Source organism: Phalangium opilio, unplaced genomic scaffold, assembly GCF_054372755.1.
Source record: "Phalangium opilio isolate 3A_F unplaced genomic scaffold, DU_Popi_V2 ptg000042l_1, whole genome shotgun sequence".
Classification (NCBI taxonomy): domain Eukaryota; kingdom Metazoa; phylum Arthropoda; class Arachnida; order Opiliones; family Phalangiidae; genus Phalangium; species Phalangium opilio.
This window is the reverse complement of record NW_028324166.1, coordinates 513,973-539,395: the sequence shown is the minus strand read 5'-3', so window position 1 is coordinate 539,395 and position 25,423 is coordinate 513,973. Positions and strand designations below refer to the sequence as shown.

Genomic DNA, 25,423 nt, shown 5'->3' with positions numbered 1-25,423 from the left:
TAGCCCTTAAATGGCTTAACAACCGTACTTATTTTCTAATTTAAAGTGATCAGCTTATTAGTTTGCGACTGGCTTTAAAATAAATTAAGCTTTGATAGCTTGCAAAGTTTCAAGCCTGGTCGCCACAAATTCCTCTGAAATATTCAGGCTCATTTTAATTTATAGTATTTAAGTGGCTTAGCAACCAAAGTTGATCGTGTATTAGTTCGCGACTGGCTTTAAACGAATTATCCTTCTTGTAGCGCCCCAAGTTTCAAGCCCGTCACCCACAGCCCTAATTCCCTCGTCTTATTTTATAGTCTTTAAGCGGGTAAGCAACTAAAATTTATTTATTTTCTTTTTACTATATTTTTACGCTGTAATACTTCGTTTGCGACAGCCTTTAAACAAGTTACTCTTTTTGTAGGGCGACAAGCTTGAAGGGGAGAAAGAAGGTGAGGGGTTCTTATCAGAGAAGGGGGGTTCCGGGAAAGTGGGAGGGGGGTAGGAACACGTTGCTACTGATATTAACGATTCATTAAAAGCCAGATTCTAATTTTCTTTTGAGGTGATTGTCTAGGACTAAAATCTTAAAGGCATGATGAAATTACTTTGCTCTGATTTAAAGGGAATATAAAGTGTTTTTGAAATATAATCTGATAATACGGAATGAGATGTTTTTGTAGGTCACCAAAGTGGAGCCCCACGTACGTGTTTGTATTAAATTAATTAAAATAATTTAATAATAATAAACGTGGTTAGATTAACCCGATTTTTAAAGGGAATATGAAATTGCATTTTAGAAACCAGGGTCTATTAGGAATTGAAATGAATTTTTATCAAATCATGTCTGATAGAAGTTGAAGTGGGAAAGAGTTGGAAAGTTTCAAAAACATGACCCGTTTGAAAATTGCCATTTCATAAGCCCCTAAATGATCAGGTATGGTTCAAGTTATTTTTCTCAAGTATATTACATATTTACAATAATTTCTTTTCTATATTTCATTCATTATCCCTTTGCGTAAAAGGATCTCACTCGGGGTTTATTTTTTTGTGTGGCGAATTGAAAAGAATAAGAAAGTGATTAAGGAAAAAGGCACTTCCCTTAAGGCCTTTAAAAGGGTTCCTTAACTTGCAAAATTGACCGTGCATAATATAGAGAATCATACAAAACCCCCAAGTTGTACTGAGGGGAGGGGGGTTTAGAAGAAAGAATAGCACCATACTCTACTAAGTGCTTTCCATCAAAATATAAGGAACCTCGTGTTCGAGGGGGCAACCGCCATGCATGCGATTTTAGCACCCTAGGAGCGAAGGCACTCGGCGTTGCCCGTCAGCCCCTAGGGACATTATCTTCCATAAAGAAGGATTTTTAAGTTTTTGGCCGCCATTTTGAAAGATGGCAACAAATCGAACCCGAAAGACCGCATTCAGCCCGTCTATAGGTTAAAGGAAACCAGTGTACTAAATATTCGCGAAATCGGTTGAAACGCGGCGCGGACTTTGTTGCATAGAGAAGATTTTTTTACATTTCTGGGCGCCATTTTTTAAGATTGCGGCGGATTGGAGGGGTCTTTCTTAGTACGCGCCTACTACTTACGAGTAACGTTCCTGCAAATTTCAGCCTTCTAGGGCAAGCGGTTTGGGCTGGGCGTTGATTATCAGTCAGTCAGGATTTTTGACTTCCAGGTCATTTTTGTTGCTTTTCTTGTTGCCATTTTGAAAGATGGAGGCTGTGGGCGTGGTCATTCAATTCAAAAGTTTGTTCACTGCACCTCTACCTGCTACTTAAGAGTACATGAATGTCCCTGCATATTAAAATTAAGTGTTTAGCTTCGGGGTTTAACGTTTGAGACATAAATCAGCTCAGGTGAGTGGTGCGCCCCTCGAAATTGAGTTAGCGTCTCTTTAAGAGAATGTAAGGGGTTTGGGGGAGGGGGCTTGGGGTAAAAGAAAGACGTAAGACTTCCTCTAATTTTATATTTTTCCCGGAAATGACCCCGAAACGGAAGCGGACCTTAGAAAGCGGAAGTTAAAATCTGAACCCCCACCCCCATTCACCTGTCTACCTCTTTATACATCGTAATGTTAACTGTACATTTATTAACCTAAGAATACAGAAACACCCCTTGGTGGTTTGAGTCAACCTTAAGGCGTGATGCGATACAAAAATATGGGCCTTATTAAAAGCCTAAGTTCGACATCATCAGAGACAATCAACCATAGAGGAATTCAATTATTATCATTTTGTACAAATCCTAAACCAAAAATTGTGGAGATTTCTTTATATGGTCACTTCAGAAATTTTGCAACTAAACCATTATTTATAATACATACTGCTATTTTTATCTTTCCACTGTTTAGTATATAAATTAGCTTTAATTCCATTGTGATCATACTTACCTGGCGTCGCTGCGGCCTTGATCTTTGAGGAGGCGGGCTGGGGCGAGACCCGATCATTGCACCCCGATCGAGTTGACCCTCACCACTATCACTAATCGTGATCAGTGGGGCGTACTATTTTTGGTAGCGGGGGTCGTGCGTTCGCGCTCACCCCCAACTCATGTGAATACAAAATTAAACACTGTTACCTGTCCTGTACAACATATCTCTGTAGAAGTCTGTATAAATATGATGTTAATCGTTGTTAAGTCTAAATATTTTAACGTGGTGATAGTTCGTGTAACTGTAATTTAATGGTATTAACAAGGTTAACTCTGACTCTGTATTTACCCGTGCGCGTCTAGAATTCTAATGTCTTTCGACATTTTGTTTGTTTGAAGAACCTATATTTTAAGCAGATGATCAAGCATTGAAAACATATTTGTGAATATAAGTCGATTAACGGCGTTCACTCCCGTGTCTGACATCCCTTAAAAACATGATAATCATCATTAGAGTCATCATACGTCAATAACAGATCACAATAAGTAAAACTGACATATTTGAAGTAACTCCAGACTATATCTGTTTCTGTTAAAAACGACCGCCATTTTGAGAGAGAAGCTCCTCCCCATTTTTCATGTCCCAATCACATTTCGTAATTAGTTTCTGATTGAGAAAAAAGTATAAGTATTTTCCACGGTTCGGTCCCTAAATACTTGTTGGCCATTCTGTTTCCGGAGTTACTTGTTCAAATCTTATATTTGTCCCGAATCCCGAGTAGTTGGGATAAGTTACTCGTCTTAAGGCGAGCGTGCATCTTCGGTTAATATCTTTTCACTTTCCGTGTAATGAGAAGGATTATTGGCATCGCTGTCTCGTATTTCGTAGACAAAATCGGCGTGTTCGCTTCAATGCTAACTTATTGGGGAAATGATGTTATAGGCTTTTGAAGCAGGTGGGAAAATATTTTTCACCATTTCCGAAGTTGGTATAAACACGACTACTGGCTTTTGGAGATTTTACATTCATTTTGAAGATACGTTTCATATCGTTACACACAAAAATGGGAACCTCCGCTGCTCTGGCCTGTTTCGCCTTCGTCTTGTTGGCCATGAATTTCGCCACGTATTTCGCCGAAATGACACCCGATGAAGATATGAAACGTTAGTGTAGTTCGTATTTATCGAACTCTCTCGGATTTTATTGAAGCTGTAATTTTATTTATTAATAGCGACGTGTGACAACAAAGCTTATCGAGAGACGGTATCTGTCTGTTTTAAGGAAAAGGGCTCAGCCTTGGTAAGTACAAACATATGTTTCCGTATATGGCTCGCTGAATTCAATGAGCTTGGAAGTGTCGGACCCCTCGGGAAATACATTAATACTATCTTCTACGTTTATTTATTTTAATTTTAAAATAAATAAAGGCGAAAGAACTTTACTCGGTCTGCGCTAAAAATGTTGGCATCAAAGGAGACTTTTCTTTTAAATTACTGTTCGATGTTTCTTGCGTCAAAGGAGGAGGGAAAATTTATATCCAGGTGAATTTTGAGAGGCGATTAGTTTGTGTTTATAAGAAGCTATGGATTTCACGTATTCGATATTCGTCGAGTCCCGAGCCGAATCCCCTGCTACGTCTTAGCCCGTGTCTGAATTGGGGTCACGCTCGGCAAATAGCAAATAACGTGGCAATCCCCCCAACAACTAACTCGAGCTTTTATATTTAAATAATAATTAAAATATTTATTTTTTAATTGATTTTCCAGGTTAGTAATTGCATTGCGAAAGTGCTGACTGAACGGGTATGTTCATTAAATCTAATTAACTCGGTTTTAATTGACGTTAAAAATGCAAACTGTATTCATAGGATATATCTATTGAAAAGTGGGAGAAAGAGATGCAACCCACTTTGGTAAGTCGAAGCACGCGCGTATTGATACACCTAATGTTAAACATTACGTTTACATCAGGAATGCTGGAATCAAAAACGTAGTTCCAAGCGGAAATAACTTGGAATTGAAACTACAAATTAATGTATAATTTGAAATAAAGCGTAACGTAATTTAGTACATAGTAACTTGAGCTGTATTTTAAAGTCTATAGTTATTGAGGGTATTTTACAACTCGTTACCAATTTTCCTGGAAACGTTTAACATGAACTCACGGAATATTGAGGCATCTATAGTCTTTGAGTAGCTTAGGAGATTACCACATTCGTCATTTATTATATTGCCTTCCACGCCACTAATACCATGTAAGTAAATTACATATTTGGGTCAGATTGCGTTCTGCATTTGCAAACGAAGCAATGAAATCAAATGAGAAAATTACCATGGCTTCGTTTAGAAATTCCGCGAAATTCAAAGTATCAATTGCAATTAAGTTATTTGTTAATTAAGCCGTGTTTACTTGTCTATAGAAACCTTGTTCTTGTTGACTAAATATCTTTTTGCGAAAACCTCTAGGGACAGTTACACTTTTTCTTCTTGACCTTCCGGGTGTTGGGGGTCTTTAACCCCGAGGATGATGGTGGGGCAAGGTGGGGGGGGGAGGGGGACGTTCTAAGAAATTGGATTAAGCAATGATGGCCGCGTGTTTGACAATTAAAAGTTACGAAAAGGTTTTTCGAGGAAATTTGTTGGTCCCTGCAACTAACTTATCTCCGGAGTTGAAATCCGGGCGCGTTCCCGCAAATTCCAGGCGCGTGAGACTTTAAGTTAACTGCCTCGCTCCTGCAACACCCCCCCCCGTACCCCCAAGAGGTGCCGGACACTCGCGTTTCTTAAAAAAATAATCAACTCTTCTTTCTCTGTTGTTCTCGGTGTTTTGGGTTATTTCAAGGGATAATGAAATTGAAAAACAAGTAATATTTTTTTAATTTATTAAGGGTATATAAAAAAAACTCATTAAAATTTTCTCGATAATTTCAAAGTTCAGATTTTAGATCGCTGTATAGAAAAGAAATTTTTGCCCGGCCAATCAGGGCAGGGCCCGATAAAAATGGCGTCGATCCGGTCACGGATGAGTCCCCTTCAACACTCGTTAAACATAATTTCGCCGTTATTATTGGAATTAATTTATAAAATAGGGCTAGATCTGCCTTTACCATTTCCAACTCTTTTCTAAAGGTAACAAGATGGCCCTGGCCATAACACAGTTTTGCTTGGCCAAATTGGTCACACCAAAAAAAAAAAAAAAAAAAGGCGCTCAGCCACAAGAGGAGGAAACAATAGTTTTCCAGCCCTAAAGAGTGCAAAACTAAAAACAACGTTTATCAAGTTTTATACCGCTACTCACTAAGCCTTGGTTTGCTTAAAATTCAAACTCTGTTGAAAAAAAATAAATTTGAAATTTTACTTTTTATAAAATACTAACATTTCCCATATAGATAAATACAATTTGAACCAACTTTGAGGCGATTATTTTTGACGAATAGTGTCCGAGCCCTCGCGGTGGTAGCGCATTAGCGAAATAAGACCAAGAAGCCGAGAGTTAAGTCATCGTGGCGCGGGGGGGCGGGAGGGGGGCGTTTAAGGGAAGGAGGCGGAATTACGTAATTATAATCCCTTAAGGTTAATATTGGCTTGGCGCGGGGTGGGGGCGTAGCGGGGGGCGCCTTCACTTTTCGACTCAATTAATCGGTCTCTAGACTAAAATCTCCCTTAACCTCGGCCGCCGGTCCTATAAATTGGACTTTCTCTCTAATCCGACTGAAAGGTAAGTCCTCTCCAAGGTACGATCATGGCGTACTATCTCCATTTTAAGAGATCAGCTTTGCTCTTAAGTTCTTAACCCATTTGCGAGCTTTAAACGTCGTCGCACTTCCGAATTCGGGATCAACTTCTAAACCCTGCCATGTATGATTTCAAATTATTGCAATAGTTTGGCTTACAACAATACCTTAAATACGTGGAAAAGTCAGGGAATTTCACATTGAGTGTCAGGGTAATTTAAAAATGGAAATTTTGCAACTCAAACCATTATTTGTAATAGATACTGCTATTTTTTATCTTTCCACTGTTTAGTATATAAGTTGAAGGTAATTTCATTGTAATCATACTTACCTGGCGTCGCTGCGGCCTTGATCTTTGAGGAGGCGGGCTGGGGCGAGACCCGATCATTGCACCCCGATCGGGTTGACCCTCACCACTATCACTAATCGTGATCAGTGGGGCGTACTATTTTTGGTAGCGGGGGTCGTGCGTTCGCGCTCACCCCCACAAACTATGTAATATAAAATTAAACACTGTTACCTGTACCCCATATCTCTATAGAAATCCAAATAATTTAATGTATTCATATTTCTTGTAATTGCAATGTAATGGTTTTAACCACGTTAACTCTGACTCTGTATGTACTCGTGGCGTATAAAATTCTAATGTCTTTCGACATTTTGTCTGTTTGAACAACCTATATTTTAAGCAGATGATCAAGCATTGAAGAAATATTTGTCAATTTAAGTCGAAATTAACGGCGTTCACTCTCGTGTCTGACAACCCTTTAAAACATGGTAATCATCATTAGAGTCATCATACGTCAATAATAGATCACAATAAGTAAAACAGACATATTGAAGTAACGCCAGAATATATATGCAATATTGTTAATAAAGACCGACATCTTGAGAGTTGGGATAGGTTACTCGTCTATAAGGCGAGCGTACATCTTTGGAGATAGCCCTGTTCCTTTTTACAATATGCCAAGAAGGTTTTTTGGCATTCTTGTCTCTTATTTCCCAGACAAAATCGGCGTGTTCATTTCGACGCTAACTTATGGGGGGAAATCTTGTTATAGACTTTTGAAACAGGTGGGAAAATATTTTTCACCATTTCCAAAGTTGGTATGAACGGGACTACTGGCTTTTGGAGATTTTACTTCGAATTTAAAGATACGTTCCATATCGTATACACAAAATGGGAACCTCCGCTGCTTTCGCCTGTTTTGCCTCCGTCTTGTTGGCCATGAATTTCGCCACGTATTTTGCCGAAGAGAAACAGACATTCAGTGATGAGGACTTGAAACGTAATTGTAGTTCGTATTTCTTGAACTCTGCCGGATTTTATGAAAAGCCGTAATTTTGTTTATCGATAGCGTTTTGTGAAAACAAAACTATTGAGGCGATGGATTCCTGCTATAAGGAAAAGGCTACACCCTTGGTAAATACAAATAAATCTATTTTTTTTCGCTTCAATAATATAATACGTATTGAATGGCAATTAAGGAAGATCAATGTTTCTTATACACTTGATTTTTTATTTTCATTTTAAAATAGATGAAAGAACTCTTCTCACTCTGCGCTAAAAAGGTCGGAATCAAAGGAGACTTTTCTTTTAAATTACTGTTCGAAGTTTCCTGCGTCAAAGGAGGAGCGAAAACATATACACAGGTGATTTCGAAAAGGCGATTTAGTTTGTTGGGAAAACAATGGATTCCACCCACGTATTCGATATTTGTCGAGTCCTGAGCCGAATCCCCTGGTACGTCGTAGTCCGTGTCTGAATTGGGGCCACAATTAGGGGAAGGCTCGGTACTCGGCAAGTAGCGAATGCGAGGCAACGATGTAATCGAGTATAATCCCAACACCTAACCCGAGCTTTCATTCTTAAACACTCATTGAAATTTATTTAATTTTATTGACGGCGCTAGTTTCATGATTGCGGTAGTAAAGAAAAGTCAAAGCGGGTATGTTTTAATCTGTCCTTCATTAAATCTAATTGACTCCGTTTTAATTGACTTTAAAAATGCAAATCGTATTCCTATAGAAAATATCCGAGGAAACGTGGGTAAAAAATGAGGAACCCTTTTCGGTAAGTCTAGGCGCATTGATCAGGATGAAAGTAGTACTTTCTTTTAATAACATGGAACAGTAATTATATATTTTTACGTTTCATCAGGATTGTGTGGATGAAAAACTGACTCCAAAGCCGAAATAACTTGGAATTGAAAATATAAATTAATGTACAATTTGAAATAAAGCGTAACGTAATTTAGTACATATTAACTGGAACTGTATTTCAAAAAATCTAGCTGTTGAGGGCCTTTTTCAGCTCGTAACCAATTTGCAAAGTATACCACTCACGGAATCTATAGTCTTTGAGCGGCTTAGGAGATACCACATTCGCCATTTAAAACTACCTTTTGACCGGAATTACATTGGTTTCTAACCGCTTTTGTTAAAGTATATATTTAGGTCAGAAAATTGCGGTCTGCACTTGCGAAAGGGGCAATTAAATCAAATGGTAATACTGCCATGGCTTCGCTTAGAAACGCCGTGAAAATTGTAATTAATTTACTAATTAAGACGAATTTAATTGTCAGTCTACAAATATTACACTAAACTTTAAAGAAATTGTTAAATTCGTATTATTTGTAACGAGGTTTGACTTTTTGGGAAAACCTTTAGGGAACGTTTTTTCTTCTTGACCTTCTTGTTAACCCCGAGGATGTTGGTGGGGGGGAGGGGCGTAGTCCTAAGAATATGGACTAAGTACTGATGGGGTTTACAACATTCTGATGTTTCTGAGAGTAAAAGTGAAAAACATTTGTCAGGGAAAACTCAAGGAATTTTATACTGGCCGGGTAATTGTCTTGTACAGCAGCTCTAGCATGAAGCTCATGGTACTGGTCATTTTTAGCTATACCACAATTGACGTTTCTTCCAACAAATTAAAGCGAAAATTAAATTTAATCAGGGAAAATTACTTTAGACGCTTAGGGTCGAAAACCTATTTAAAATTTTGAAATGAAAAATCTGATAGGGTTCGTAAGTAGTAGACTAAATCAAGGTGAGGACCCAGGGAACCTATTTGGAATTTGTCACAGCATGGAGAATAAACTAGGTTATCTTTTTGGAGAACTTGTAATTCGTATATTTAAGGTAAGGGCCTAGACGATAGCGGGCGACATCTTCGGACGGATGGGAGTTAGCGGGCGTGTCATGCTAATTCCATTAGCAGTTCGCCCACTTCGCTAGTAATTACTAAAGCCTCCTCCGAACGGGGGTCTTACCCTATTCTTGCGTCCTCGTTCGTTTTTCTTTTAAAATAGACTGATGCTGGCGCGTTAGCTCGGAGGTTGCGAGTGCGGACATCTCGTCTCTGACTTGGGATTAACCAAGAAAATAGCGCGGAGGACCAAATTTAGATCTCTACAATGTTAGCGCTTCTATACAACCGGAAGTAAATCAAGGCGGAAGTAATCAAAATAAAGAGTAACGCGGGGGGAGGGTCGAGATGGCGCCACTTCGTTAGCGCCTTTTCTTTAGATATACCCATAACCGACTCAATCATGTCCAGCTGTCGCGTGATCGAGTGAGCTACGCTGTAGCAGACGATATATGAAAAGCCATTTCGAATCAGAACCGGAAATAAGAAAAATATTCTTATAGGACATGTGTCCAGTGACGCCCCCTTTGACTGGAAAAACTATACAGGACATTGTCCACTGGAGTGTGCAAAAATACTGTCGCATCTTCATAGTCAAACCATTAAAACTACGGAAAATGTATTGGTCAAAATGTCCAGTGTCCTGTGTTTATTTCCGGCCCTGCAGGCGACTCGTTTTAAGTCGTCTGCTCTGGCGTCTGAACAGGGAAATGAACTTCAAGTTCAACGAGGTGAGCGATGGTAACCTAAGATTTTACCATAGTCTGACCAAGGCCTAGAAATACAATCAGTGGGAAAATCAAATGATGGAAATACCGAATTTAAAATCAATTAACAAAGGTAGGATAACTTTGCGTTTATTGACTTTTTATTTGGGGGCCAAATGAAACGAAGCGAGCGGGTTTGGGGGTCCATCGTCTATCGCCGCGTAATGAGGGGATTCGTCGTGGGGTTGTTGCCCCGCTTGCGCAAAGTAATTGCATTTCTTGCGCCATTTTCATTAGCGGCGAAGATTCGAACATCCTCAGTTTATTATAAACCGCGAGGCCAATCCCCCTTTTATCCCCCCCCACCACAACACTCCACGTCATTCTATGCCAAATTACGCTGTCTTTAAATCTACAATACAATATACTATTATTATTTTTAAGATGGTATTAAACGCAATAATTCCCTTAATTTAAAACTTAAGACAAATTGAGCTATCTCGGTTGTGAAGTCAGTGCCTAGGTCACGGGCTTAGGTTTTCAGTTGGCAACCATGCTTCGTACCGCTTTGGTTCTATGGGTAATTAGTATGGGTGACGTGTCACACTAAAGCTTCCTATTCTCTACAAAAGTATTCTAAAGAGGACAATAAACTTATGGGGACATATATAAAATTCTATAGTAGCATTTATTTATATTATTGCAAATTCAAAGTAGTTCATTTGTTTTTGAATGTCCTTAATTATACATGTAAGATAAACAGTTTTAAAAAAACCTTTAGTTCGCATGAGCGTGTTTATAGATTAGGTATCGTTGACCGCATTAGCCAGTAGATAGATTTTGACAGTTTTGCCGGTGAGATGGTACTGTTGGTACAGATGGTACTGTTGGTACAGTTGGTACTGTTGGTACAGTTGGCGCCTGGCACCGAATTGGCGCCTGACACCAAGATGGCGTCCTCACGCCAGATTTTTTTGGCGGGGAAAACCAGGGGAAAGCTTGACACCATGTTGACTTTGTGAATGGCGTGGAAATTTTCAATTTCGGCGGGAAAACCAGGGGAAAGCTTGACACCAAGTTGGCGCCGTTACCGCTGTTGACGCCGTTATCACTGAAGTCGCTTCAATCTCCCCTTTGACGCCAGATATTCAATGCGCGCCTTATCCTTATTGACTTTGATAAGGGAAAACATATGTTAGGCTTAAGACTAAGCGCCATATTTCCACAACTTCTCCTGAAACTAGAATTCAATTATGGCGCCAGATATTTGTGGGCGCCTTATTGACTTTGACAATGTGGCGGGGAAATACGTATGGAAAAATACGCGACCAATGGGGGTAAATAAGTGTGGGGAATTTTTCGTTTTCAATGGCGTCTTCTTATTTTCAAATCAATACGTTACACTTATCTGTCTAAAAATATCTAGGTATATTGGCTCGAATTTCTTAAATACGGCGCTGGAACCGTTATCTTAAATAGTATCCCTACACCTGCTTCAAATAGCGTATCATTAACGTAAGCCAAAACAGAGACGTACAATACAATGTGTTTGACCTAAAATATATTATTGGAATACACTATGTTAGGCTTAACATTTTTAACGAAGTAGGCGGGGAATATGAACGGAAAAAAGAGTGTTCGGTTTTCGGATACGACGGTGTACGTGATTCCTCAAGAGGACAGGGTGAACCATGAATTTCGTAACCTGCAATGGTTTAGAATGCAATTAAAGTGTAAATACGAATACATATTATCCCCGATATTGGAGTTGAAAATTGAACTTTTCGCTAACCCTTGTCTTACACGCGACTCGAGGCTTTCTACGTCACGTTAACTTTCGACAACGTGGTGGGAGGGGGAAATTATATATGTTAGGCTTAGAGATTAAGTGTCATATCGTCGTTCGTCAACGTGTTTGAGGATACCATGGTAAATACCCGGGTTCAGAGCGTCACGGTAAATTCCCGTTACGTCGTTGATTGAGAAAATACACCCATCATATCTTGGGTTATCGTCTCGCGATAAGATCCTATAAAAGACGCGGTAGTTTAAAAGATAAGTCATTTTACGACTCTTCAAGCTTTTCACCCCAGCTAACGATATCCACGTGTCATCACTTAGAAATGGACTCAGTTAAATTGTAAGTATGTTCTTAACAATATAGTTAACCCTTGCATGTCCATTTGTATCCAGACTTATAATTAGAGTATTCGGTTAATTTTTTCTCCATCAGGGACGGATCAAAAGCGTTCTCCGAAACTGACAATACGCCGGACACGCCTTCCTGTCCTATCTGCTGTAGTGAGGATGGTAGAATGAATTCACCCATTACTTTAGAAGCCGCCGTTAGACGAAACAACTTAAGACGAATTGAAAAATTTGGTGCTATCGGATGGGATAAAGATTACGGAAAATCCGAAAGGACTGCAGATCCCGAAACGGGGGATTTACTAATAAACCCCATACCGAATGAAGTCTATAATGTAGACGATGGTGAAGGTTATATATGGCAATACGTTAATGGCCCTAATATAAATTTTGGTTTGAAACACTTAGCGATGTACAGATTACTAACTTCTACAGTACAATTACCCGCAGGGTCATTAATTGACATGTATGCTAGACAGTTTCCATGTATCATAAATAAGAAGACCCATCAATTCAAATTGGAAGAATTTGCGGGAGATACTATCCTCGAATTTCCCGTACACCTCACACCACACAAAATGTACGGAATGCCAAACCCAAATATTTGCCATTTAGGGAGTTGTCACCCCCGCAATGAGGGGGAATGTAAATTTCGCACCTTTTATTACGGTGGATACGAATTTCATTGTCCATATCAGTACTTGAGAGTTCTGAACTTAGCTCTTCATATGTGTATGTTTATGGTATACAAAACTAACAAAACCGTAAGGAAAAATTATAGTGATGAAAACGACCTAGCTACGCATTATATATTCAAGGCCCTGCAGATTTGCAGGTTAGCCAAGTGTCTGTGTGATAACACTCACAGTTTAATGTTTCACGAAGTTCATTATCACATGAGATCCAATGACGCGAATAATTATTTCGCGAATAAGTATTTCGCAGACTTTCTTTAACTATGATTACCCCCGATCGGTTAAGCGAGGGAGTATAGTGTTTCAATAAAACGTGTTTGAAAATGCTGTGAAATTAATAGTTTAAACGATGTTAAAGCGCGAATAATAATTTCGCGAATAAGTATTTCGCAGACTTTCTTTAATTAATAAAACGTTTGTAAGTTCGACATTTTGTAGGCGAAGCATAGTGTTAAATGCTAAATAATATTTGTAGAATCTCGAATAAAAAGAAAATGGTTGAATGATATGGGTTTCTAATTATTTTACGTAGGTTTAATATAATTAATATTTTAAGCCCATTTTAAAACCTTAAATTTTGGCCATTTATTTAATTTTCAGCATTAATTCACATATCAAACGATATATATCAATAATAAGTACATCTGACATCACTAAAATACAATGAAACCCGGGAGTATTATTCACACGTACCCATCTCACGGTCCATGAAATCTTGTACATCACGGTATTCTTGGCTTGTTAAATCATCCATCTCGTCGGAATCTGGGAAATGCTCAAGCATGTGGATGTTCAAAACATCAAGGTCGTCAAACCATTTATCGCAGATGTAACAAGAAACTTTCGGAGGCGGTGTGTCAGGCAGCGTGATGACATCTGGTTGGTCATACTCTTTAATCGCAGCGACACACTCAAATCGATCCATGAGATCATGTAGGGTCTGATTTTCCTGGTCTGTTAAGTCATCGAGGGTAAGGATGCAGGAATGCGACGAGGTAGGAGGGTTGTCACCGGCAGGACGGAAAGAATCAGGAACAAAGGGGTATGCAACCCCAGACGTCACCTTAGACCCCTCAAGTCCATCCCCTTGGGCTGAAAGGACATTTCTATGGTCGGGTATACAAATAAACGGAAATATAGATTAGAATGGTGGAATGTTATTACATCATACAATTACACCTTAACTAAATATACCATCACTTACTGTACGTACTTGAAAATTATTAACTTATTCGCTATTTCACAGAGTAGCCCGTCTAAAATAACGAAGTTCCTCACACTAACCCCAATCAAACCCCACATCCAATAACCCCTCATGAAATTCTACACACTAAAAACCATACCCATAAATTACTAATAAATTATTAAGTGAATTCTCTAAATATAAGTGTAAAGGGATGGGTATACATTGTTAAGAGTATACTTACAATTTAACTGAGTCCATTTCTTTGGGTTAACACGTGAATTTCGTTAGTCGAGGTAGAAAGTTTGAAGAGTCGTAAATGACTTCTTCCTTTGACCTACCACGTCTTATAAACCATCCGTTTTATCTTAGGTTTCAATTATAATCGAATAAATGCACGTGGGGAGAGGGATTGATTTATTCGCAATATTTGTTGTGTTTCGGAAATAAGATTTACATCTTGCGAAAAACGTTTTCAATCAACTTAACCACACTATTGTTTACTAGACATGATTAGAAGAAGAAGAACATTTCCATTCTTTTTATCTGATGTTTAATCATGCGCGCGGGAAGAGGGTTTGATTTCTTCGCAATATCTGTTTGTTGCGTTTCGGAAATAAGATTAACATCTTCCGATATTTGTGTGCTGTTTAGGGGAAACATATATTTATGTTCAAAAATTCACTATTTCTGTTCAAAGTTTCACTATTTCTTGTCAAAGTTTCACTATTTCTGTTCTATGTTTCACTATTTTTGTTCAATGTTACACTATTTCTGTTCAAAGTTTCACTATTTCTGTTTAAAGTTTCACTATTTCTGTTCAAAGTTTCACTATTTCTGTTCAAAGTTTCACTATTTCTGTTCAAAGTTTCACTATTTTTGTTCAATGTTTCACTATTTCTGTTCCATGTTTCACTATTTATGTTCAAAGTTTCACTATTTATGTTTAAAGTTTCACTATTTATGTTCAAAGTTTCCCCCAATTTCTGTTCAATTTCTCCCTTTTTCTGTTCAAACGTCCCCATTTCTGTTCAGACATTTCTGCGTGGGAAGAGGGATAGATATCTTCGCAATATCGGTCTGTTGGAAATAAGATTAACATCTTTCGAAATTTGTGTGGTGTTTAGGGGAAATATTTACTTACGCGTCGAAAGAAATTGTAAAATGTTTTTCTTTTACATCAATACGAAATATCTGTCTTTCTAAACTAATTTGTTCATTCAGCGTTGATGGTAAATATGGAGATAAGATTTAAAATAGGCCTACAAATAATTAAAAATTAGCTTAAAATAATAATTAATTCAATTCTCAGAAACATATATACTAGCAGCAAAGGTACCCGGCGTTGCACGTGAGCCCATAAGTCCGTCGGGGCGATTTAATTACTTTTGCCGAAATTCTACATCGCTTTACTAATTTCTATGGTTTTGAAATCGAATTTCAAAGTTCCATAACTAAAATTCTAATGTGATATAAATGTGTTGAATACCTTATTAGCTAATAATGTATGAATTCCTAGAATATAAACGTCTTACTCCTAACCGGGATACATTAATTTATAATTTTAAATTACTTTAGTATTGTGAGATTTAGAACTCTTGATAAATTCCTAATCCTACTGCAAAAGTTTATATCGAAAACGATTTTTCAAGGTGAAAGATACGTAGTGTAAAATGGATGATTTCAAAGTTCAGACTAAATACAAGAAAATCAATGAAACACCATCTCCTCATTAACATTAATTTATGTTTTGATATTATTGCAGTTTGGTTTCTAATATGTTTATAGGTATTTACGTAATAGAGAACGTTTTCAAGTGACTGAATTTCGATAAAGTTTTGTTCACAAGAAACTAAAAAAGCGGTTGAAAGTGTCATGAAATGTCTATAATTCAATTAAAAGTATCGGCAAAACACTAAAATTGGTTAAAGTTTCGCTAAATGTTTAGTAAACGTTTCGTTATTCGACTTAAATATATCCGATATTGTTAATATATGACTATTATAAAACAGATAATGAAGTTGAATGGCGAAAAAGTGGTCGAAAGTGTTGTTAATCTACTAAAATTCGGATGAAACTGATGTGAAATGAAAGAATTCAATTGAAAGCGAACTAATACGACTAAGAAAGTGGATCAAAGTTTTGTTAAACTACTAAAATGTGGTTCAAATCACATTCAAAGGAACTAAAAAGCAGTTGAACGTTCATGAAATGACAAAAGTACAATTGTAAGTAATGTGTTTAATATTTATATAAATTTTGTAAGAATATAAATACTTCTCGCGGATCTCAACAGTGTGTGAATGTTGATCACACGAATGTTAACAGTAATTGGTTCATTAACGCAACAAATGTGGATGATTACCAAGAAATAAACCCATTTGATTTCAATCGTGATTTAATACTATCATAACCAAAACCTCGGTACATCACGACGTTTCGAGGAGACCATTAGACACGTAATACTAGTCAAAACTCATTGGTGAGCAATTAACAATTGCTAATCTTGTTTGCAATATAAACCAGGGCTTTGAACGTAGAATTTATCCCAGTTTGTTTATTTTATCAGTAAAGATCTTCTCAAGACACACTTTCTTATCAGTTCGATAAATGGAAATTTTATTGATGATAAATTATAAAGTGCAACGCCTAATAATTCCGCATCTCTTTTATCAGTATCATCGCCTTTTCGATCTTACGTTGAAATTTCAAAATATCATTTAACCACTTTGGAACAGAAAAACTCCAATGCAAAAACAGATGGACACGCGTATTTTCAATAGAATATGATTTACCACAGACATTGGATGGAAGTGTCAGGGCTACCAATCTCATGACCGGGGGAGGGCCGCCACGCGTGTATCCGCCACGCGTGTATTTCTGTTTTCCCCGGCGCGTGTTTTATTAGGCGGCCCCCTCCCGGTCATGAGATTGGTAGCCCTGACACTTCCATCCAATGTCTGTGGTAAATCATATTCTATTGAAAATACGCGTGTCCATCTGTTTTTGCATTGGAGTTTTTCTGTTCCAAAGTGGTTAAATGATATTTTGAAATTTCAACGTAAGATCGAAAAGGCGATGATACTGATAAAAGAGATGCGGAATTATTAGGCGTTGCACTTTATAATTTATCATCAATAAAATTTCCATTTATCGAACTGATAAGAAAGTGTGTCTTGAGAAGATCTTTACTGATAAAATAAACAAACTGGGATAAATTCTACGTTCAAAGCCCTGGTTTATATTGCAAACAAGATTAGCAATTGTTAATTGCTCACCAATGAGTTTTGACTAGTATTACGTGTCTAATGGTCTCCTCGAAACGTCGTGATGTACCGAGGTTTTGGTTATGATAGTATTAAATCACGATTGAAATCAAATGGGTTTATTTCTTGGTAATCATCCACATTTGTTGCGTTAATGAACCAATTACTGTTAACATTCGTGTGATCAACATTCACACACTGTTGAGATCCGCGAGAAGTATTTATATTCTTACAAAATTTATATAAATATTAAACACATTACTTACAATTGTACTTTTGTCATTTCATGAACGTTCAACTGCTTTTTAGTTCCTTTGAATGTGATTTGAACCACATTTTAGTAGTTTAACAAAACTTTGATCCACTTTCTTAGTCGTATTAGTTCGCTTTCAATTGAATTCTTTCATTTCACATCAGTTTCATCCGAATTTTAGTAGATTAACAACACTTTCGACCACTTTTTCGCCATTCAACTTCATTATCTGTTTTATAATAGTCATATATTAACAATATCGGATATATTTAAGTCGAATAACGAAACGTTTACTAAACATTTAGCGAAACTTTAACCAATTTTAGTGTTTTGCCGATACTTTTAATTGAATTATAGACATTTCATGACACTTTCAACCGCTTTTTTAGTTTCTTGTGAACAAAACTTTATCGAAATTCAGTCACTTGAAAACGTTCTCTATTACGTAAATACCTATAAACATATTAGAAACCAAACTGCAATAATATCAAAACATAAATTAATGTTAATGAGGAGATGGTGTTTCATTGATTTTCTTGTATTTAGTCTGAACTTTGAAATCATCCATTTTACACTACGTATCTTTCACCTTGAAAAATCGTTTTCGATATAAACTTTTGCAGTAGGATTAGGAATTTATCAAGAGTTCTAAATCTCACAATACTAAAGTAATTTAAAATTATAAATTAATGTATCCCGGTTAGGAGTAAGACGTTTATATTCTAGGAATTCATACATTATTAGCTAATAAGGTATTCAACACATTTATATCACATTAGAATTTTAGTTATGGAACTTTGAAATTCGATTTCAAAACCATAGAAATTAGTAAAGCGATGTAGAATTTCGGCAAAAGTAATTAAATCGCCCCGACGGACTTATGGGCTCACGTGCAACGCCGGGTACCTTTGCTGCTAGTATATATGTTTCTGAGAATTGAATTAATTATTATTTTAAGCTAATTTTTAATTATTTGTAGGCCTATTTTAAATCTTATCTCCATATTTACCATCAACGCTGAATGAACAAATTAGTTTAGAAAGACAGATATTTCGTATTGATGTAAAAGAAAAACATTTTACAATTTCTTTCGACGCGTAAGTAAATATTTCCCCTAAACACCACACAAATTTCGAAAGATGTTAATCTTATTTCCAACAGACCGATATTGCGAAGATATCTATCCCTCTTCCCACGCAGAAATGTCTGAACAGAAATGGGGACGTTTGAACAGAAAAAGGGAGAAATTGAACAGAAATTGGGGGAAACTTTGAACATAAATAGTGAAACTTTAAACATAAATAGTGAAACTTTGAACATAAATAGTGAAACATGGAACAGAAATAGTGAAACATTGAACAAAAATAGTGAAACTTTGAACAGAAATAGTGAAACTTTGAACAGAAATAGTGAAACTTTGAACAGAAATAGTGAAACTTTAAACAGAAATAGTGAAACTTTGAACAGAAATAGTGTAACATTGAACAAAAATAGTGAAACATAGAACAGAAATAGTGAAACTTTGACAAGAAATAGTGAAACTTTGAACAGAAATAGTGAATTTTTGAACATAAATATATGTTTCCCCTAAACAGCACACAAATATCGGAAGATGTTAATCTTATTTCCGAAACGCAACAAACAGATATTGCGAAGAAATCAAACCCTCTTCCCGCGCGCATGATTAAACATCAGATAAAAAGAATGGAAATGTTCTTCTTCTTCTAATCATGTCTAGTAAACAATAGTGTGGTTAAGTTGATTGAAAACGTTTTTCGCAAGATGTAAATCTTATTTCCGAAACACAACAAATATTGCGAATAAATCAATCCCTCTCCCCACGTGCATTTATTCGATTATAATTGAAACCTAAGATAAAACGGATGGTTTATAAGACGTGGTAGGTCAAAGGAAGAAGTCATTTACGACTCTTCAAACTTTCTACCTCGACTAACGAAATTCACGTGTTAACCCAAAGAAATGGACTCAGTTAAATTGTAAGTATACTCTTAACAATGTATACCCATCCCTTTACACTTATATTTAGAGAATTCACTTAATAATTTATTAGTAATTTATGGGTATGGTTTTTAGTGTGTAGAATTTCATGAGGGGTTATTGGATGTGGGGTTTGATTGGGGTTAGTGTGAGGAACTTCGTTATTTTAGACGGGCTACTCTGTGAAATAGCGAATAAGTTAATAATTTTCAAGTACGTACAGTAAGTGATGGTATATTTAGTTAAGGTGTAATTGTATGATGTAATAACATTCCACCATTCTAATCTATATTTCCGTTTATTTGTATACCCGACCATAGAAATGTCCTTTCAGCCCAAGGGGATGGACTTGAGGGGTCTAAGGTGACGTCTGGGGTTGCATACCCCTTTGTTCCTGATTCTTTCCGTCCTGCCGGTGACAACCCTCCTACCTCGTCGCATTCCTGCATCCTTACCCTCGATGACTTAACAGACCAGGAAAATCAGACCCTACATGATCTCATGGATCGATTTGAGTGTGTCGCTGCGATTAAAGAGTATGACCAACCAGATGTCATCACGCTGCCTGACACACCGCCTCCGAAAGTTTCTTGTTACATCTGCGATAAATGGTTTGACGACCTTGATGTTTTGAACATCCACATGCTTGAGCATTTCCCAGATTCCGACGAGATGGATGATTTAACAAGCCAAGAATACCGTGATGTACAAGATTTCATGGACCGTGAGATGGGTACGTGTGAATAATACTCCCGGGTTTCATTGTATTTTAGTGATGTCAGATGTACTTATTATTGATATATATCGTTTGATATGTGAATTAATGCTGAAAATTAAATAAATGGCCAAAATTTAAGGTTTTAAAATGGGCTTAAAATATTAATTATATTAAACCTACGTAAAATAATTAGAAACCCATATCATTCAACCATTTTCTTTTTATTCGAGATTCTACAAATATTATTTAGCATTTAACACTATGCTTCGCCTACAAAATGTCGAACTTACAAACGTTTTATTAATTAAAGAAAGTCTGCGAAATACTTATTCGCGAAATTATTATTCGCGCTTTAACATCGTTTAAACTATTAATTTCACAGCATTTTCAAACACGTTTTATTGAAACACTATACTCCCTCGCTTAACCGATCGGGGGTAATCATAGTTAAAGAAAGTCTGCGAAATACTTATTCGCGAAATAATTATTCGCGTCATTGGATCTCATGTGATAATGAACTTCGTGAAACATTAAACTGTGAGTGTTATCACACAGACACTTGGCTAACCTGCAAATCTGCAGGGCCTTGAATATATAATGCGTAGCTAGGTCGTTTTCATCACTATAATTTTTCCTTACGGTTTTGTTAGTTTTGTATACCATAAACATACACATATGAAGAGCTAAGTTCAGAACTCTCAAGTACTGATATGGACAATGAAATTCGTATCCACCGTAATAAAAGGTGCGAAATTTACATTCCCCCTCATTGCGGGGGTGACAACTCCCTAAATGGCAAATATTTGGGTTTGGCATTCCGTACATTTTGTGTGGTGTGAGGTGTACGGGAAATTCGAGGATAGTATCTCCCGCAAATTCTTCCAATTTGAATTGATGGGTCTTCTTATTTATGATACATGGAAACTGTCTAGCATACATGTCAATTAATGACCCTGCGGGTAATTGTACTGTAGAAGTTAGTAATCTGTACATCGCTAAGTGTTTCAAACCAAAATTTATATTAGGGCCATTAACGTATTGCCATATATAACCTTCACCATCGTCTACATTATAGACTTCATTCGGTATGGGGTTTATTAGTAAATCCCCCGTTTCGGGATCTGCAGTCCTTTCGGATTTTCCGTAATCTTTATCCCATCCGATAGCACCAAATTTTTCAATTCGTCTTAAGTTGTTTCGTCTAACGGCGGCTTCTAAAGTAATGGGTGAATTCATTCTACCATCCTCACTACAGCAGATAGGACAGGAAGGCGTGTCCGGCGTATTGTCAGTTTCGGAGAACGCTTTTGATCCGTCCCTGATGGAGAAAAAATTAACCGAATACTCTAATTATAAGTCTGGATACAAATGGACATGCAAGGGTTAACTATATTGTTAAGAACATACTTACAATTTAACTGAGTCCATTTCTAAGTGATGACACGTGGATATCGTTAGCTGGGGTGAAAAGCTTGAAGAGTCGTAAAATGACTTATCTTTTAAACTACCGCGTCTTTTATAGGATCTTATCGCGAGACGATAACCCAAGATATGATGGGTGTATTTTCTCAATCAACGACGTAACGGGAATTTACCGTGACGCTCTGAACCCGGGTATTTACCATGGTATCCTCAAACACGTTGACGAACGACGATATGACACTTAATCTCTAAGCCTAACATATATAATTTCCCCCTCCCACCACGTTGTCGAAAGTTAACGTGACGTAGAAAGCCTCGAGTCGCGTGTAAGACAAGGGTTAGCGAAAAGTTCAATTTTCAACTCCAATATCGGGGATAATATGTATTCGTATTTACACTTTAATTGCATTCTAAACCATTGCAGGTTACGAAATTCATGGTTCACCCTGTCCTCTTGAGGAATCACGTACACCGTCGTATCCGAAAACCGAACACTCTTTTTTCCGTTCATATTCCCCGCCTACTTCGTTAAAAATGTTAAGCCTAACATAGTGTATTCCAATAATATATTTTAGGTCAAACACATTGTATTGTACGTCTCTGTTTTGGCTTACGTTAATGATACGCTATTTGAAGCAGGTGTAGGGATACTATTTAAGATAACGGTTCCAGCGCCGTATTTAAGAAATTCGAGCCAATATACCTAGATATTTTTAGACAGATAAGTGTAACGTATTGATTTGAAAATAAGAAGACGCCATTGAAAACGAAAAATTCCCCACACTTATTTACCCCCATTGGTCGCGTATTTTTCCATACGTATTTCCCCGCCACATTGTCAAAGTCAATAAGGCGCCCACAAATATCTGGCGCCATAATTGAATTCTAGTTTCAGGAGAAGTTGTGGAAATATGGCGCTTAGTCTTAAGCCTAACATATGTTTTCCCTTATCAAAGTCAATAAGGATAAGGCGCGCATTGAATATCTGGCGTCAAAGGGGAGATTGAAGCGACTTCAGTGATAACGGCGTCAACAGCGGTAACGGCGCCAACTTGGTGTCAAGCTTTCCCCTGGTTTTCCCGCCGAAATTGAAAATTTCCACGCCATTCACAAAGTCAACATGGTGTCAAGCTTTCCCCTGGTTTTCCCCGCCAAAAAAATCTGGCGTGAGGACGCCATCTTGGTGTCAGGCGCCAATTCGGTGCCAGGCGCCAACTGTACCAACAGTACCAACTGTACCAACAGTACCATCTGTACCAACAGTACCATCTCACCGGCAAAACTGTCAAAATCTATCTACTTTAGCCGTTTTCAAAAGTGGGCGTGGTTTAAGTATACATGCTCACGAGATTTATCGATACGCAACAAATAAGCAAAGGCTTAACGCGTTTATAGGTCTATATAGGCCTACCTTATCAGTTTTCATTGATCACTGATGTCCGATTGGGGCGAGTCTAGGCTCTTATTTAGTGTCAAGTCAGATACGTTTAGTTCTTAGTTGGCTCCTTAAAGACTCGCCGGACAAATAAGCTTTTAAAAAAATTCAACTTATTCTTGAACAAATACCGATTACTTACCTCTCTCTACTCTCTCTCTCTCTCTCTCACTCTCTCTCTCTCTCTCTCTCTCTCTCTCTCTCTCTCAACAACTTTCCAATAATTCAAAGATAAATAAGTAAATGGTGACGCGCTATTTTTTATACCCGCCGATTTTGGTACAACTCAATTAACGACTATTCGATTACCCCGATTTTTAAAGGGAATATGAAACTGAAATTATTCACTTTCGTTAAATCTGTTTGAGTTCACTTTAATTCGGAAATAAGCGGTACAGTATTAAATCTACTGTTAGGTGTAAATCTACCGTATCTCCAAGTTGAAGTGAGAGGAGGGTAGTGTAGAGGTTTCACTCGTGTTTTTGCTGAGCGACAAATGGGGGCGCAGTGAGCGTTCGGGCTCACCCCTTACATACTTCAATAAATATAAAATTAAACTCTGTTACCTGAACCCCATATCTCTGTAGAAGTCTGAATAAATATGATGTTAATCGCTTTTAAATCCAAATATTTTAATGTGGTCATATTTCTTGTAATTTGCTATTTAATGGTTTTAACAAGGAAAAGTCTGAATCTGTATTTACCGTCTGCTACAATTCTAATGTCTTTCGACAATTTTGTCTGTTTGAAGAACGAATGTTTTAAGCAGATGATCAAGCATTGAAAACATATTTAGTCGACTAACGTTACTTTAAGCATGGTATAATCATCATTAGAATCATACGTCAATAATAGATTACAATAAGTAAAACGGACACATTGAAGTATCGCCAGACTATATTTGTTATTGGCATTGCTGTCTCGTATTTCCCAGACGAAATCGGCGTGTTCGTTTCGATGCTAACTTATGGGGGGAAATCGTGTTATAGACTTTTGAAGCAGGTGGGAAAATATTTTTCGCCATTTCCAAAGTTGTTATAAACGGGACTAGGCCTACTGGCTTTTGGAGATTTTACTTTGAATTTAAAGATACGTTTCATATCGTATACACAAAATGGGAACCTCCGCTGCTCTCGCCTGTTTTACCTTCGCATTGTTGGCCATGAATTTCGCCACGTACTTCGCCGAAGAGGAAATGACACACGCTGAAGTATTGAAAAGTAAGTGTAGGCCTATATTTCGTATTTATTGAACTCTCCCGGGTTACATAAAAGCTGTAATTTTTGTTTATTAATAGGTTTGTGTGGAAACAAAGCTTATCGAGAGGGGTTTGATTTCTGCTTTAAGGAAAAGGCCTCACCCTTGGTAAATACACGCATACGTTTAGTGATAGCGCGGTGGAAAGATGCCGATATGGTTGAAGATATGATTTCTGAGAAGTAACGCTGGGTTTTGTAAAGGAGTCCCGGCTTGACCATTGAGAAATAAACTCTGGTCCATTTTTATTACCAGTCCAGTACGCGGAAGGTACCGAGGGCTCCGACATTTACACCAAAACCGGTCGTACGCTCCCTTCAATGAGTCAATGGCGTTGGCTTCTCTGGAAGTGTCGGACCCCTCGGAAGATACATTAATTGTTTCTTCAACACTTGATTTTGCCATTTTAAAACAGATGAAAGAACTCTTCTCATTCTGCGCTAAAGATGTCGGTCTTATCGGAGAGTTTTCTCTTAAATCACTGTTCGAAGTTTCCTGCGTCAAAGGAGGAGCGAAAATTTATATCCAGGTGATTTCGAAAAGTCGCTTTAGTTGTTGGGAAAACTCTGAATTCCACGTATTCGTTATTCGACGAGTGCCAAACCGAATCCCCTGGTACGTCTTAGCCCGTATCTAAAATGGGCGAAGAGTCGGTACTCGGCAAATAGCGAATGCGTGGCAACGAATATAAACGAATATCCGTAGATAATCCCATATGCTCTAAAACACTAATTAAAATTTATTTAATTTAATTGATGGCGCTAGTTTTACGACAATGTTGCTAAAGAACAGTCTAAGCGGGTATGTTTTAATCTGTCCGTCATTAAATCTAATTAAGTCCGTTTTAATTGACGTTAAAATGCAAACCGTATTCGTAGAAATTGACCGTTGAAGAGTACAATAAAGGAGCGCAACCTTTTTTGGTAAGTAGAAGCTTGCGCGCATTGATACACCTGATCCAAATGAAAGTAGTTCTCAGAACATTTATTATATATTTTTTTACGTTTCATCAGAATTGTGTACTTGATAAACTTCTTCCAAAGTCGAAATAACTTTGAATTGAAATTACAAATTAATGTACAATTAGAAATAA

The 25,423-nt window shown here is 37.4% G+C and overlaps 5 protein-coding genes and 2 non-coding genes across 10 annotated transcripts; 6 read left to right on the top strand and 1 right to left on the bottom strand.

The window, feature by feature from the left end:
* Window positions 1–2,374: 2,374 nt before the first annotated feature.
* On the top strand, window positions 2,375–2,538 carry LOC149678025 (U1 spliceosomal RNA). The gene has a single exon (XR_016366308.1). It is a non-coding gene; the product is annotated as a U1 spliceosomal RNA (small nuclear RNA).
* Window positions 2,539–3,313: 775 nt separating this feature from the next.
* LOC149678024 (uncharacterized) lies at window positions 3,314–4,833 on the top strand. Of its 2 annotated transcripts, XM_089837052.1 has the most exons (7): window positions 3,322–3,527; window positions 3,596–3,663; window positions 3,792–3,905; window positions 4,131–4,166; window positions 4,232–4,276; window positions 4,335–4,398; window positions 4,461–4,833. In XM_089837052.1, the coding sequence occupies exons 1-6, from the start codon at window positions 3,428–3,430 to the stop codon at window positions 4,371–4,373; spliced, it is 402 nt and encodes a 133-aa protein (XP_089693178.1). In that variant the 5' UTR covers window positions 3,322–3,427; the 3' UTR covers window positions 4,374–4,398; window positions 4,461–4,833. The 2 variants fall into 2 exon arrangements, with proteins under 2 accessions (XP_089693177.1, XP_089693178.1); XM_089837051.1 differs by having other exon boundaries at window positions 3,314–3,527; window positions 4,232–4,833.
* A 1,587-nt stretch (window positions 4,834–6,420) lies between these two features.
* On the top strand, window positions 6,421–6,584 carry LOC149678023 (U1 spliceosomal RNA). Its single transcript, XR_016366303.1, has one exon. It is a non-coding gene; the product is annotated as a U1 spliceosomal RNA (small nuclear RNA).
* Window positions 6,585–7,277: 693 nt separating this feature from the next.
* LOC149678022 (uncharacterized) lies at window positions 7,278–8,391 on the top strand. The gene is made up of 5 exons (XM_089836979.1): window positions 7,278–7,386; window positions 7,456–7,520; window positions 7,637–7,750; window positions 8,011–8,046; window positions 8,127–8,391. Exons 1-5 carry the CDS (start codon window positions 7,278–7,280, stop codon window positions 8,232–8,234), a joined length of 432 nt encoding a protein of 143 aa, XP_089693105.1. The 3' UTR covers window positions 8,235–8,391.
* Window positions 8,392–10,826: 2,435 nt separating this feature from the next.
* LOC149678021 (uncharacterized) lies at window positions 10,827–13,304 on the top strand. 2 transcript variants are annotated; one of them, XM_089836052.1, is made up of 2 exons: window positions 10,827–12,095; window positions 12,189–13,304. In XM_089836052.1, exons 1-2 carry the CDS (start codon window positions 12,079–12,081, stop codon window positions 13,057–13,059), a joined length of 888 nt encoding a protein of 295 aa, XP_089692178.1. In that variant the 5' UTR covers window positions 10,827–12,078; the 3' UTR covers window positions 13,060–13,304. The 2 variants fall into 2 exon arrangements, with proteins under 2 accessions (XP_089692178.1, XP_089692179.1); XM_089836053.1 differs by having other exon boundaries at window positions 10,828–12,099.
* A 7,114-nt stretch (window positions 13,305–20,418) lies between these two features.
* On the bottom strand, window positions 20,419–22,912 carry LOC149678020 (uncharacterized). Of its 2 annotated transcripts, none has more exons than XM_089836051.1 (2): window positions 21,624–22,912; window positions 20,419–21,534 (listed from the first exon to the last, which is right to left on the bottom strand). In XM_089836051.1, exon 2 carries the CDS (start codon window positions 21,450–21,452, stop codon window positions 20,664–20,666), a length of 789 nt encoding a protein of 262 aa, XP_089692177.1. In that variant the 5' UTR covers window positions 21,453–21,534; window positions 21,624–22,912; the 3' UTR covers window positions 20,419–20,663. The 2 variants fall into 2 exon arrangements, with proteins under 2 accessions (XP_089692177.1, XP_089692176.1); XM_089836050.1 differs by having other exon boundaries at window positions 21,628–22,912.
* A 1,045-nt stretch (window positions 22,913–23,957) lies between these two features.
* LOC149678019 (uncharacterized) lies at window positions 23,958–25,423 on the top strand. The gene is made up of 6 exons (XM_089836978.1): window positions 23,958–24,293; window positions 24,371–24,438; window positions 24,746–24,859; window positions 25,096–25,131; window positions 25,209–25,253; window positions 25,418–25,423. The coding sequence occupies exons 1-6, from the start codon at window positions 24,188–24,190 to the stop codon at window positions 25,421–25,423; spliced, it is 375 nt and encodes a 124-aa protein (XP_089693104.1). The 5' UTR covers window positions 23,958–24,187.

Excerpts from the sequence above, each read along its gene's own strand:
- LOC149678022 (XM_089836979.1), top strand. The coding sequence starts at position 7,278 with ATGGGAACCTCCGCTGCTTTCGCCTGTTTTGCCTCCGTCTTGTTGGCC. Across the intron at positions 7,387-7,455 it reads CAGTGATGAGGACTTGAAAC|CGTTTTGTGAAAACAAAACT; the intron begins GTAATTGTAGTT and ends GTTTATCGATAG. Across the intron at positions 8,047-8,126 it reads GTAAAGAAAAGTCAAAGCGG|AAAATATCCGAGGAAACGTG; the intron begins GTATGTTTTAAT and ends GTATTCCTATAG.
- LOC149678024 (XM_089837051.1), top strand. The coding sequence starts at position 3,428 with ATGGGAACCTCCGCTGCTCTGGCCTGTTTCGCCTTCGTCTTGTTGGCC. Across the intron at positions 3,906-4,130 it reads GAGGGAAAATTTATATCCAG|GTTAGTAATTGCATTGCGAA; the intron begins GTGAATTTTGAG and ends TTGATTTTCCAG. Across the intron at positions 4,167-4,231 it reads CGAAAGTGCTGACTGAACGG|GATATATCTATTGAAAAGTG; the intron begins GTATGTTCATTA and ends CTGTATTCATAG.
- LOC149678019 (XM_089836978.1), top strand. The coding sequence starts at position 24,188 with ATGGGAACCTCCGCTGCTCTCGCCTGTTTTACCTTCGCATTGTTGGCC. Across the intron at positions 24,294-24,370 it reads ACACGCTGAAGTATTGAAAA|GTTTGTGTGGAAACAAAGCT; the intron begins GTAAGTGTAGGC and ends GTTTATTAATAG. Across the intron at positions 24,860-25,095 it reads GAGCGAAAATTTATATCCAG|TTTTACGACAATGTTGCTAA; the intron begins GTGATTTCGAAA and ends TGATGGCGCTAG.